This window comes from Neoarius graeffei, chromosome 22, assembly GCF_027579695.1.
Source record: "Neoarius graeffei isolate fNeoGra1 chromosome 22, fNeoGra1.pri, whole genome shotgun sequence".
Lineage (NCBI taxonomy): Eukaryota > Metazoa > Chordata > Actinopteri > Siluriformes > Ariidae > Neoarius > Neoarius graeffei.
In genome coordinates this window covers 37,192,679-37,206,900 of record NC_083590.1, presented here as the reverse complement: position 1 = coordinate 37,206,900, position 14,222 = coordinate 37,192,679, and the positions used below count along the sequence as shown (strand labels likewise).

Below are 14,222 nucleotides of genomic sequence, written 5' to 3'. Positions count from 1 at the left end.
CACCTGGTTCATGTTGGTGGAAACGGGGTAATACTACCGTAGTATGTCTTTAGGAGGTAGGAGGAAGCCGTAGAATCTGGAGTTAACCATATAAAAGTCCACACAGACAGACAGTAACCCAAGCTCAAGAACTAACCAGAAACCCTGGAGCTACACTACATACAGTCAGCAGATATGCCTTTAACTCCTACTAAAATCAGCATATTGAAGACAGTTTCATGAAAAATTCACACAAAATTCTCGACACAAAAATGTTACCAATTAGCCGAGATATTTTTTGGTGTATGCCCCTTTACTCCAGCACTGATGAAAACCAATCTCACCCAACATTCAAGCCATTCCTCCAAGAACTACACTTTACTCATACACTTTATCACCTGTGCCCTTGTTTAAAAAATAGCTATCCACAGTCTGCTCTGGTTCCTTAGAAACATCTAACTCCATCCATCTGTCTATCCATCCACCCCACTCGAACATGTCAAGCGTCCAAAGAAAACATCTGGTGAAACTTTTTTCATGCACCATGGTACGGCGATTATTTTACAGCCTCTATGGAAATCCACTTTATAAAACATTTATACAAAAGGAACCCTGTTATTAATATTAGTCACTGAGAATTGATGAGCGCGAGTGATTAGTTGCTGGCACTGTGTGTTTAGCAGCTTGTAATAATTCTCTGTTAATGGTACTGTGATTAACGAACACCAGACCTCTTGTACCAAGATTAGCATCTTCCATATTTGAGTCTACAAAACTGAGAAAATACAACGTTATATAAGAGAATATTCTAGTACATACTAGAATATGGTTGATTTCCAGTTGATTCACTGATTAGGCCAAACAAACAAAACTAAAAGAAGAAATCTGTCACATACATTTTAATACATGAGCATAGACATATCCTTACGTGTGCACATTTGTAAACCTATAGTGATTATAGCTGTGTGTCTGAGATGTCTGGTAAATCTGTTCTTTTGAGTTAAGATATAAGATATACTGTAAACTGTTATGTAGCACCCACTAAGCCTCATGCGACCAAGTAAGATTCGGTATGCTGTATCCTGGATGCCCCTGTTTGCATTAGCATTACAGTTAGTAAGAAGAATAGACTCACAGTACAATCCATAAGCACATGAGATCCATGTTACTGAGTATCGTTGCAGGAGGGCTGAGTGGTGATGCTGGTAAGTTATAATAGTAAAACTGTAAAGATGTAAATGGAAAAGTGAGCTGTAGTCTGTGAACGAGGTGCCAAACCATTTCATTTCATTTCATTTCATTTTGTTAGCTGGAAATCACTCATGGCTACCTATACACTTATACCTATAATCATTCTATCCATTCACTGGATATGAGCGCTCTGATTGGCTACTGTACTACTAGGATATCAGCTCGTATACCGTGAGTAGAGAAAAACAAAATGGTGGAGCGTGTTGCTGAACCAACCGAGGATGGAATAAAAACTCTACTTGAAAACAAAACCACAAAAAATAGCAACAAAATACGGAATGAAAGTATTTGATGTTAAGAACGTATCTTTTTAATTTATTTTTCAATCATAATTATTAGGGGCGGCACGGTGGTGTAGTGGTTAGCGCTGTCGCCTCACAGCAAGAAGGTCCGGGTTCGAGCCCCATGGCCGGCGAGGGCCTTTCTGTGCGGAGTTTGCATGTTCTCCCCGTGTCCGCGTGGGTTTCCTCCGGGTGCTCCGGTTTCCCCCACAGTCCAAAGACATGCAGGTTAGGTTAACTGGTGACTCTAAATTGACCGTAGGTGTGAATGTGAGTGTGAATGGTTGTCTGTGTCTATGTGTCAGCCCTGTGATGACCTGGCGACTTGTCCAGGGTGTACCCCGCCTTTCGCCCGTAGTCAGCTGGGATAGGCTCCAGCTTGCCTGCGACCCTGTAGAACAGGATAAAGCGGCTAGAGATAATGAGATGAGATGATATATATATATAGCATTAGAATCAATGCCAATTAATGTCAATATGATAAAAGTAAACAGAATTCCTTTCAGTATCCAAGAGAACAAATCAGTAGTATCCTTAAACAAGCAGGTTATGGGCTGTATTCAAAGTATCCCAAAAGTTACACCAATTTATATATGAGGAGATTTACACACATTCAGAGATGGCCTAAGCATCTGCGTAAATCAGTTTGCTTCTAATCAATCCTTACCGTGCATGCGTAACTCATGTCTGAATGTGTCCAGATGATGGGGGTTTTTTTGTTTTGTTTTTTAATTCATGATTTCCCATTTTCTATCAAGCCTACCGCATGGTGACTTTTCATAAGAATGAATGAATAAATAAATAAATAAATAAATAAATAAATAAACATATTTTAGTTATCTGGAGAATATTTAACAGTTATTCCATGAAATCGAGTCGTACATGAGCTGATAGCCGAAGAGGCGCGTAGCACCGAGAATAACTTTGCAAATTCTATCTACGTTCACTGGATTTTGAGAAACAGAGCGTTTTTATTTTTATTCTTTGCAAATTTGATCAGTAAAAGCTTTATACAAAATGTCCGACAAAATAATTTCCACTTAAAATGTAAACAAACCGGCAAAATGACAGGAGCAATTTGTGAAAAACGCTATAATAGTAATTCTTAAAAAAAAAGATATGTTCTTACCATCAAATACTTTTATTCCATATTTTGCTTTTTGTTTTTTTTTGTCGTTTTGTTTTTGAGTAGAGTTTTTATTTCCTCCTCGGTTGGTTCCCCAACAAGCTCCGCCATTTTGTTTTCCTCTACTCATGGTATATGAGCTGATAGCCTAGTAGTAGAGTAGCCAATCAGAGCGCGCGATTGCTTATATCCAGTGAATGTAGATAGAATAAATATATATGTCAAATGAAAGTCTTAAAAGTACAACATAAATTAGACGAGTTGACTATAAACCATGTACGATGAGATTGAGTGGAATAACTTTTTTATTCTATCCACATTCAATGGATTTTGAGAAACAGCATTTTTATTTTTATTTTTTGCAAATTTGATCAATGAAAACTTTATACAAAACATCCGACAAAATCTTTCCCCTGAGAATGTAAACAAACCGGCGACATGACAGGAGCAATTTGTGAAAAATGCGATAATAATAATCTCATCTCTCATCTCATTATCTGTAGCCACTTTATCCTGTTCTACAGGGTCGCAGGCAAGCTGGAGCCTATCCCAGCTGACTACGGGCGAAAGGCGGGGTACACCCTGGACAAGTCGCCAGGTCATCACATAATAATAATCCTTGAAAAATAAATTTAAAAAGATACGTTCTTATCATCAAATACTCTCATTCCATATTTTGTTGCTTTTTTTTGTATTTTTTGTCGTTTTGTTTTCGAGTAGAGTTTTTATTTCCTCCTCGGTTGGTTCCCCAACAAGCGCCGCCATTTTGTTTCTCTCTTCTCACGGTATATGAGCTGATAACCTAGTAGTAGAGTAGCCAATCAGAGCGCGCGATTGCTCATATCCAGTGAATGTAGATAGAATAAATATATATGTCAAATGAAAGTCTTAAAAGTAGAACATAAATTAGATTCAAATCATTTTTTCTGGACACTTGTTAAGCACTAGAACACTTGCATTGAACAAAGTGTTGATTATGTAAAAAAAAAAAAATGACACCATCAACAAACAAGGCAAAATTATAATGTGTATAATATATGATTTGTTATATATTATGTTAGCTGCCATTTTAGGCACGTTAACATTGGTATCTAGGTCAAGAACATCCTTTCTAGCTTGCAAGATATCCTCAATCTTAGGGCATCTGAATTTGTGGTTTCATACTCGAATTAAAAAGGGAAAACGTTGCATTTATCCGATTAATAAACATGCTCATGTCTTTTCCAATTAAGTTTGATATTAACTGTAGAGTAAAAAAACTTTGGACTGGACAAACACTGTGTACTTATACCTCGGTTTTGATTTACTACTACTAGATAATCAAAATGATCTAGATGATTGAATGACCCTCATACAGTAGATGCATACAGTATATATCTAATCCATATTTAACAGTATGAACAGAATAGCCCACTTTTTAAAAAAAAAAAATCCTGTTTCAGCTCACATTATTAAGAGTTTGGCACATCTAGAGCTGAATGTGGTTGTGTACTGCACACACTCTCTGATGACTGATTCACTGAGAGGAAGTTTGTAGAAGCGGCTTTTCTGAGAGGGTGAGCTAGCGACAGAGCGGATATATTGGCACTCGAATTTTTTCCTCCTTTTGCTAGAGACACAAGACTCGGTATAAACTCCATAGTGATGGATTGTAAATTTCAGTTTGATGATAAGTTACCTACAGTACCCTATTATGACGCCAGAATTTTGGCACATGGACTTGCTAACATTTCAGCTACGAATGACAGATGCAGAAGCATACAGACAATGAGAGCAGCTGGGAATCTCGTAATTCCTGTGTCTCAGTATACGCTGTGTTACCGCACCAAAATCGCCATGTAGTTTTGCAGGTTTTTCCACTGTTGACTTTGCATGAGTCATTTACATGTTAACCGCACTGCACATTCTTGATTGAACGAATTATGTAATCTGAATATAATCGAGCAATGTATCTTTATGTGTAAGTTCAGGTGGATGAATATACAGTATGTGAAAACGTTTGCACCAAATGAACGTAAAGGTTAAACAACAGTGGAATAGATGGAGCAGGTGGAGTACAGCATTCCACTAAGAGAAAGTACACTACATTCCTCTTCAGTGATTTAACACCGTGTGACAAAAACAACAAGCGATTTAAAGCTCAAAAAGAACACAGGCCGCTGCCAGGTCTTTCAACCAATGATGTCTCCAAGTGTCATCCTGCATCTTACTGCTTTTGCTTAGAACCGTGTGCTGTCCATCCGAGCTTATATTTATCCAATCTGAAGCCAAAAAGAAGGAGGCCATTTTATTATCAGTGCAGCATGGTGCTTATTCAGAGAACCACACATCTCAAGATGGGGACAGACAGAAAATGCAGGGACAAGCAGCGAGCTTGATTTGCAATGCAGGAAGTGAAAGTGTGAACTCAGCAAGGACGAGTGACTGACACACAGGTGAGAGGTTACAGGCGAATGCCCCCAAGTCAGCAGTTGCAGCTCTTCTCTCTCTCTGCCTCTTCCTCAGCCGGGTAGAGGACTTTTGCTGTGAGACCACTCTTAACGCCGTCCCAGCCGTCACGCGCCGAGATCTCACCCATCTTCATCAGCTCATAGATGTCGCGTGCCAGCAGCTCGAAGGCACGCTCCACGTTGCTATTGCATTTAGCTGACGTTTCTACATAGCGCACGCCCAACTCAGCCGCCAGCTGCTCAGCCTCATCACGGAGCACTTTGCGCTCTTGGATCAGGTCACTCTTGTGGCCGATCAAGATATAGACCATATGGTGTGGCAGGATGTGCTCAGTGACTTCACGGTGCCATTCACGCACATGCTCAAAGCTCTTACGATTGGTCAGGTCAAACACCAGGAGGCCACCAACTGAATTGCGGTAGTAGGAAGTTGTAATGGACCTAAAAAAAAAAAAAACATAAAATGCTTTAAACAATCGTGCTTTTTTTTTTTGCAATTTGATAATAGGACCTGATAAAGTTAGTGATTTAAATGCAGTTCTTTATTTCTTCATTTAAATGTGTCAGTTTTGTGTTGTACATCTTCTCCTCATGACTGTGTGGGTTTCCTCAAGGTTTTCCAGCTTCCTCCCACCTCAGGTAGGTGGACTGACTATGCTAATGTGCTACTAAATGTGAATGGACCTTGCAATCGATCGGTTTCCCATCTGGAATGAATTCTCTCGCCTCATGTCAGGCTTGTAGTACTCGAGTCTGACTTGTGCCCTAATTTTAAGGACTCATGACTTGACTTGGACTTCAGCACTGATGACTCGGACTCGTGCATTAACTGCATTCAGACTCGTAAATTGGAGACAAGGACTCAGATTTTTTCTTTATTTTTTTTGTAACAAAAATATTATACTTACTTGGTCATTTATTTATTGAGGAAAATGATCCAATATTACATATCTGTGAGTGGCAAAAGTATGTGAACCTTTGCTTTCAGTATCTGGTGTGACCCCCTTCTGCAGCAATAACTGCAACTAAGCATTTGCGGTAACTGTTGATCAGTCCTGCACACCGGCTTGAAGGAATTTTAGCCCATTCCTCCATACAGAACAACTTCAACTCTGGGATGTTGGTGGGTTTCCTCACATGACCTGCTCGCTTCAGGTCCTTCCACAACATTTCGATTGGATTAAGGTTTGATTTGGCCATTCCAAAACATTAACTTTATTCTTCTTTAACCATTCTTTGGTAGAACGACTTGTGTGCTTAGGGTCGTTGTCTTGCTGCATGACCCACCTTCTCTTGAGATTCAGTTCATGGACAGATGGCCTGACATTTTCCTTTAGAATTTGCTAGTATAATTCAGAATTCATTGTTCCATCAATGACGGCAAGCCATCCTGGCCCAGATGCAGCAAAACAGGCCCAAACCATGATACTACCACCACCATGTTTCACAGATGGGATAAGGTTCTTATGCTGGAATGCAGTGTTTTCCTTTCTCCAAACATAACGCTTCTCATTTAAACCAAAAAGTTCTATTTTGGTCTCATCCATCCACAAAACATTTTTCCAATAGCCTTCTGGCTTGTCCACGTGATATTTAGCAAACTGCAGACGAGCAGCAATGTTCTTTTTGGAGAGCAGTGGCTTTCTCCTTGCAACCTTGCCATGCACACCATTGTTGTTCAGTGTTCTCCTGATGGTGGACTCATGAACATTAACATTAGCCAACATGAGAGAGGCCTTCAGTTGCTTAGAAGTTACCCTGGGGTTCTTTGTGACCTCGCTGACTATTACATGCCTTGCTCTTGGAGTGACCTTTGTTTGTTGACCACTCCTGAGGAGGGTAACAATGGTCTTGAATTTCCTCCATTTGTACACAATCTGTCTGACTGTGGATTGGTGGAGTCCAAACTCTTTAGAGATGGTTTTGTAACCTTTTCCAGCCTGATGAGCATCAACAATGCTTTTTCTGAGGTCCTCAGAAATCTCCTTTGTTCGTGCCATGATACACTTCCACAAACATGTGTTGTGAAGATCAGACTTTAATAGATCCCTGTTCTTTAAATAAAACAGGGTGCCCACTCACACCTGATTGTCATCCCATTGATTGAAAACACCTGACTCTAATTTCACCTTCAAATTAACTGCTAATCCGAGAGGTTCACATACTTTTGCCACTCACAGATATGTAATATTGGATCATTTTCCTCAATAAATAAATGACCAAGTATAATATTTTTGTCTCATTTGTTTCACTGGGTTCTCTTTATCTACTTTTAGGACTTGTGTGAAAATCTGATGATGTTTTAGGTCATATTTATGCAGAAATATAGAAAATTCTAAAGGGTTCACAAACTTTCAAACACCACTGTATAACCATAATAAGCTGGGAACACCTGTACAACTGCACACTCATGCAGCTATCTCCTCAGCCAATCATGTGGCAGCAGTGCAATGCAAAAAAAAAAAATAATAATAATAATAATAATAATAATAATAATAATAATAATAATGCAGATACAGGTCAAGATCTTCATGAAACACCAGAATGTTGAAAAAGTGTGATCTCTGTGACTCCAGTCGTGGTATGGATGTTGCTCCCAAAAGAGCTGGTTTGAGTATTTCAGAAACTACACAACAGTCTTTGGAGTTTACACAGAATGGTGTGAAAAACAAAAAACATCATGAGAGTGGAGGGTCTGCAGGCTGAAAGACCTTGTTGATGTGAGAAATCAAAGGAGAATGACCAAACTGGTCTGAGCTGGCAGGAAGTCTATAATAACTCAATAATCACTGTTTACAACCGTGGTTAACAGAAAAGCATCTCAGAACACACTAGATCTTGAGGTAGATGAGCTACAACAGCAGAAGTCCACGTCAGGTTCTACTCCTGTCAGCCAAGAACAAGAATCTGAGGCTATCATGGATCACCATGGCTACCTGCGGCACAGGCTCAACCAAACTGGATAGCTGAAGACTGGAAAAACACCAGGTGGTGTCGTTGACCCCCCCCCCCCATCATAAACTGACCAGTTTCCTGTTCTTGGCTGACAGAACATGAGTGGAACCTGATGTGGTCTTCTGCTATTGGAGCCCATCCACCTCAAGGTTCAATGTTTTGTGCATGCTGAGATGCTTTTCTGCTCACCACAATTGTAAAGAGTGATTATTTGAGTTCCTGGCAGCTCAAACCAATCTGTCTACTTCCCTCATATCCACAAGGCGTTTCCACCCACAGAACTGTCGCTCACTCAATGATTTTTTTTTATGTTTTCTGCACCATTCTGTCTAAACTCTAGAGACTGTTGTGTGTGGAAATTACCAGGAGATCAGCCGATTATGAAACACTCAAACCAGCCTTTCCGGTACCAACCCAACAACCATTCCATGATCAAAATGATCAGGTGTATGAAGCCTCAATATCTTCCAGTTCCTAAAAAAGGTTTTTACGTACCAGGAAAGTAAATACGATTCTCATGCTGCATTGACAGATCAGATCAGATCACTGATCAGCGTGTGAATGTGATGTGTAAGAGCTCAGGCGGTGCTGTACTGTAATTCACTGGATGTTACGATGCCATAGGATGGATGGATGGATGGATGGATGGATGGATGGATGGATGATGATGAAGAGGGTTTGTTTATTTGCTTCACTCATCCAGTCAGCAGAGAGGAAGGAATTATAGTGTACACACCGCCATGAAGCACAGTAAATAGGAGTGGCAATATTTCAACACTGCCTACTTCAGTGTTCTGGGAAGAAACTCAGTGATGCTAATCTTGTTATGAAAATGCTGATGAGATGAAATGAGGTTTTTGTGGCTTATGGTGCAAACGTTAGGTGTTGTTTATGCAGGAAGATCAAATAAACGACCCATTTTTTTTACCTTCCATCCAATACTATTCATATAAGACTGATTTTATATATATATATATATATATATATATATATATATATATATATATATATATATATATATATATATGTGTGTGTGTGTGTGTGTGTGTGTGATTTGTTTATGCAGGTGTCTTAAATAACGGAAGGCTGTTTGTTCGTGTGCGTGTGTGTGTGTGTGTGTGGTCGCGATCGCACAACCACCTGAATCTCTCTTGCCCGGCGGTGTCCCAGAGCTGCAGTTTAATCTTCACCCCCGGTTCTATATCAAGAGATCTGGCATAGAAATCTACCCCGACCGTCGGATCCGCCACGTCGCTGTACACGCCGTCCGTGAACCGTTTAAGCAGAGACGATTTCCCGACCGTTGAGTCTCCGAGCAGAATAATCCGGAACTGGTATTGCCACAGAATATCCATCGCATGGCGAGATGAAGGCTCGAGCGCTCAGGATCAAAGGCTTTCCGGGAACAATAAAGAAAAGCGCACGAGCGCGGTGCGATATGCTCACGGTGAGCTTGGAGCGCGCGCGAGCGGGCGGGCGGGCGTGTGCGCTGTTGCAGGTCACGTGGCCCTCGATGCGCTTCAACGCCTCATCTCATTATCTCAAAGGCGGGGTACCGTACACCCTGGACAAGTTGCCAGGTCATCACAGGGCTGACACATAGACACAGACAACCATTCACACTCACATTCACACCTACGGTCAATTTAGAGTCACCAGTTAACCTAACCTGCATGTCTTTGGACTGTGGGGGAAACCGGAGCACCCGGAGGAAACCCACGCGGACACGGGGAGAACATGCAAACTCCGCACAGAAAGGCCCTCTTATCTCTGTAGCCGCTTTATCCTGTCCTACAGGGTCGCAGGCAAGCTGGAGCCTATCCCAGCTGACTACGGGCGAAAGGCGGGGTACACCCTGGACAAGTCGCAGGGCTAACACATAGACTCACATTCACACCTACGGTCAATTTAGAGCCACCTGCATGCCTTTGGACTGTGGGGGAAACCGGAGCACCCGGAGGAAACCCACGGGGAGAGCATGCAAACTCCGCACAGAAAGGCCCTCGCCAGCCACTAGGCTCAAATCCAGGACCTTCTTGCTGTGAGGCGACAGTGCTGACCACTACACCACCGTGCTGCCCTGAGACACACAACCGTTCACACAATTTAGAGCCTCATGTCTTTGGACTGTAGGGGAAACCGGAGCACACCCACACAGACACGGACACGGAGAGAACATGCAAACTCCACACAGAAAGGCCCCCGTCAGCCACTGGGTTCAAACTAGTGGCTTGCTATGAGGCAAAAGTGCTAACCAATACACTACCATGCCATGCCACCTCCATTCATCCATTATCCGTAACCACTTATCCTGTGCAGGGTCACGGAACCTATCCCAGCTGACTATGGGCAAGAGGCGGGGTGCAACCTGAACAAGTCACCAGATCATCACAGGGCTGAAACATAGAAACACACAACCATTCACACACCTTCACTCAATTTAGATCCACTAATTAGCCTAATCTGCATATATGTATAGATATATCTTTGGGGAAACCGGAACACACTCACACAGGGAGAACATGCAAACTCCGCGCAGAAAGGCCCCCGTCGGCCACTGGGTTCAAACCCAGAACCTTCTTGCTGTGAGGCAACAGTGCTAACCACTACACTACCATGCCACCTCCATCCATCCATCCATCCATCCATCCATTATCTGTAACCGCTTATCCTGTGCAGGGTCACGGTCAAGCTGGAGCCTATCCTAGCTGACTATGGGCGAGAGGTGGGGTACACCCTGGACAAGTCACCAGATCATCACAGGGCTGACACATAGAGACAAACAACCATTCACACACCTTCACATTCACATCCAGCCATCCATTATCTGTGGCCACTTATCCTGTTCTACAGGATTGCAGGCAAGCTAGAGCCTATCCCAGCTGACTATGGGTGAGAGGCGGAGTACACCCTGGGCAAGTCACCAGTTCATCGCAGGGCTGACACATAGAGACAAACAACCATTCACACACCTTCACATTCACACCTACAGTCAATTTAGAGCCACCAATTAGCCTAACCTGCATGTCTTTGGACTGTGGGGGAAACCGGAGCACCCAGAGGAAACCCATGCAGACATGGGGAGAACATGCATACTCCACACAGAAAGGCCAAACCCAGAACCTTCTTACTGTGAGGTGACAGTGCTAACCACTACACCATCATGCCACCTAAGATATACAATATTATGCAAAATTTGGCAGGCCAGATCAAATTTTGTGGCTTTTCTTAATGAAAAAAAAGTATCCATGGAACAAACTTAAGTACTACAGTATATGACTGTGGACAGTTCACAATTGCTGGAATATCTGGAACATCATATTCCAAATTTATTCTTCCCCCCTTGCTGTTATAATAACCTCCACACTTCTAGGAAGGCTTTCCACTACATTTTGGAGTGTAGCTGTGGGGATTTGTGTTCATTCAGCTTCATTAGTGAGATCAGGCACTGATGTTGGTTGAGGAGGCCTGGGATGCAGTCATTGTTCCAGTTCACTGAACACAAAGGTGTTCAATGGGGTTGAGGTGCAGGACACTCGAGCTTCAAGTTTTCCACTCCAACTTTGGCAAACCATGTCATGTTCATGAAGCTCGCTTTGTACACAGGAGTATTGCCATGTTGGAACAGGTTTGGGTCTCTAAGATCCAGGGAAGGGAAATTGTCATGTTACAGCATACAAAGACATTCTATACAATTGAGCACTTCCATCTCTGTGAAGAACCACGTATGGGTGTGATGGTCAGGTGTCCACAAACTTTTGGTCATATAGTATAGGACATCTCACAAAGCCAATATAGAGCTAGTCCCATCTGCTCCTAACCAATTTAAAGTGATTGCTGAAGATAAATGAATGAATTTGATTTTGATATGTGGCATTTCAAAGCCACATAGAAGCACTTAGCAGAGTTCCAAGTGGTTGCCCAAACTGCAAATAAATTACTCAGAAAACAGTTAAATTATTTATTGTTTTAACAGTCTCAAAATGTGATGGTCAGGTATACTCTCAAAAATTTGGCCATATAGTGTAGTGCTGGGTTAGTTTTTAAACCACAATTTTTATGGTGCACTATTTAATCCACCATTACTGTTTATTTGTTGAATTTATCATGTTGGCAAAAAAAGAAAAAAGAAACAGAAAATTTGATATATGCAAATGTTTGGGGACCACAAAAGGGGTTTTTATAAAGTATTGACAGCCATGGCCTAATGGTTAGAGAAGCAGGCCTATTGGGAAGCCATGGCCTAATGGTTAGAGAAGCAGCTTTAGGACCAAAAGGTTGCCAGTTTGATTCCACAGACCTGCAGAAATGGCTGAAGTGCCCTTGAACAAGGACCCTCACCCCCAACTGCTGCTCTGGGTGCATCGTAAGTCACTCTGGATAAGAGCATCTGCTAAATGCCTGTAATGTAATGTGTTCTCCCTCTTCTAAACAAATTTATTTGCTGCTCCTTAAAACCACAATAATGCACCAGGATTGAGAAACATAGCTATAAATAAGGGCGGCACAGTGGTGTAGTGGTTAGCTCTGTCGCCTCACAGCAAGAAGGTCCTGGGTTCGAGTCCCGTGGCCGGCGAGGGCCTTTCTGTGCGGAGTTTGCATGTTCTCCCCGTGTCCACGTGGGTTTCCTCCGGGTGCTCCGGTTTCCCCCACAGTCCAAAGACATGCAGGTTAGGTTAACTGGTGACTCTAAATTGACTGTAGGTGTGAGTGTGAATGGTTGTCTGTGTCTACGTGTTAGCCCTGTGATAACCTGGCGACTTGTCCAGGGTGTACCCTGCCTTTCGCCCGTAGTCAGCTGGGATAGGCTCCAGCTTGCCTGCGACCCTGTAGGACAGGATAAAGCGGCTAGAGATAATGAGATGAGCTATAAATAAGTACATAATCAGTGTATTTTTAAATTTGAGCTCCAAAATAAGCGCAATATGGCATCATGAGCACAGCTACTGTAGTGGACCTTGGCTCTGTCCATGGTACTGAAACCTACACTAATGATAAGTGGACTCCCCTTTGCAGTCTTTACCCCCAAATGTATCCGATCATACAAGATGTGTATTTGATGTCTGTATTTTGCTTCTTAATTTGCAATGATGCTACATACCTGTACTATTCCATTTTAAACCAGCCCCTGATACACACACACACACACACACACGCACAGTGGTGCTTGAAAGTTTGTGAACCCTTTAGAATTTTCTATATTTCTGCATAAATATGACCTAAAACATCATCAGATAAGTCCTAAAGGCCCGGTCCCACTGGCCGATGGACACAAAACGTATGCAAAAAGGACACAGCGGACGAGCAAAATTTCGGGGGTGGCTCTATCCGTTTTCATCCGCTCCAGAAATGGACAAAATTGGCGAAAACAGAACGGAAAAGAACGGACGTGGGTAGTATATAGCGGGGATGTTAAACGCATGTTCATAGCGGATGAAAGCGGATGGAAGTGGATGACAGCTCCGAAGGGGTTACCGGTGATAACTGAGAAGCGGACGCATAGCAGAAAGAGCGGATGCATAGCGGGTGAAGGGGATGCATCACGTACGCCTAACGGAAACAAAGGGGATGTTGCGCGGATGTATATCGGATGCAGACCGTTCACTGCGCTAGGTGTCCTTCTACATACTCTAGACATACTCCAGACATCCTAAATATATGAGATACATCCCAGATATAAACGCTTTGTCCGTTTTGAATACTTTATATACGAGATGCATACGCTTACATCCTTTCTATTTCCGTGCTACTAACGATGAATAGACGTTTCATGTACCTTATCTTTCCTCCCTCTTTCCGTTTTCAGCTGCAGCGGATGTGAGTTGCGAGGATGCCCAGAGGATGCAGAAAGGATACAGCAGATGTTTAATGGATGATAACGGACATAGAACGTTTGTTGCTCGTATATGTCGTGGATTTACATCATACACTGCGGAAAGTTCATCCGTTCTAAAAGTTTTGTGCAGCTCAAAACTTTTTGCGCGGATGAAATCACAGTGGACGGATGCTCGATGGATAGAGCGTATGAAGCACGTATGCAATGAGAACACAACGGATGCATAGCGTTTTCCAACGGATGGCAAAGATTTTTTTACGTTTTACATCCTCTTTGCATCCATAAGTGCAGTGGGACCGGGCCTTAAACGTAGATAAAGAGAACCCAGTTAAACAAATGAGATA

The 14,222-nt window shown here is 42.3% G+C and overlaps 1 protein-coding gene across 1 annotated transcript; it reads right to left on the bottom strand.

Annotated features, from left to right (window-relative positions):
• Positions 1–3,650: 3,650 nt before the first annotated feature.
• Positions 3,651–9,512, bottom strand: rab42a (RAB42, member RAS oncogene family a). The gene is made up of 2 exons (XM_060904790.1): positions 9,183–9,512; positions 3,651–5,528 (listed from the first exon to the last, which is right to left on the bottom strand). Exons 1-2 carry the CDS (start codon positions 9,395–9,397, stop codon positions 5,102–5,104), a joined length of 642 nt encoding a protein of 213 aa, XP_060760773.1. The 5' UTR covers positions 9,398–9,512; the 3' UTR covers positions 3,651–5,101.
• Positions 9,513–14,222: the final 4,710 nt, after the last annotated feature.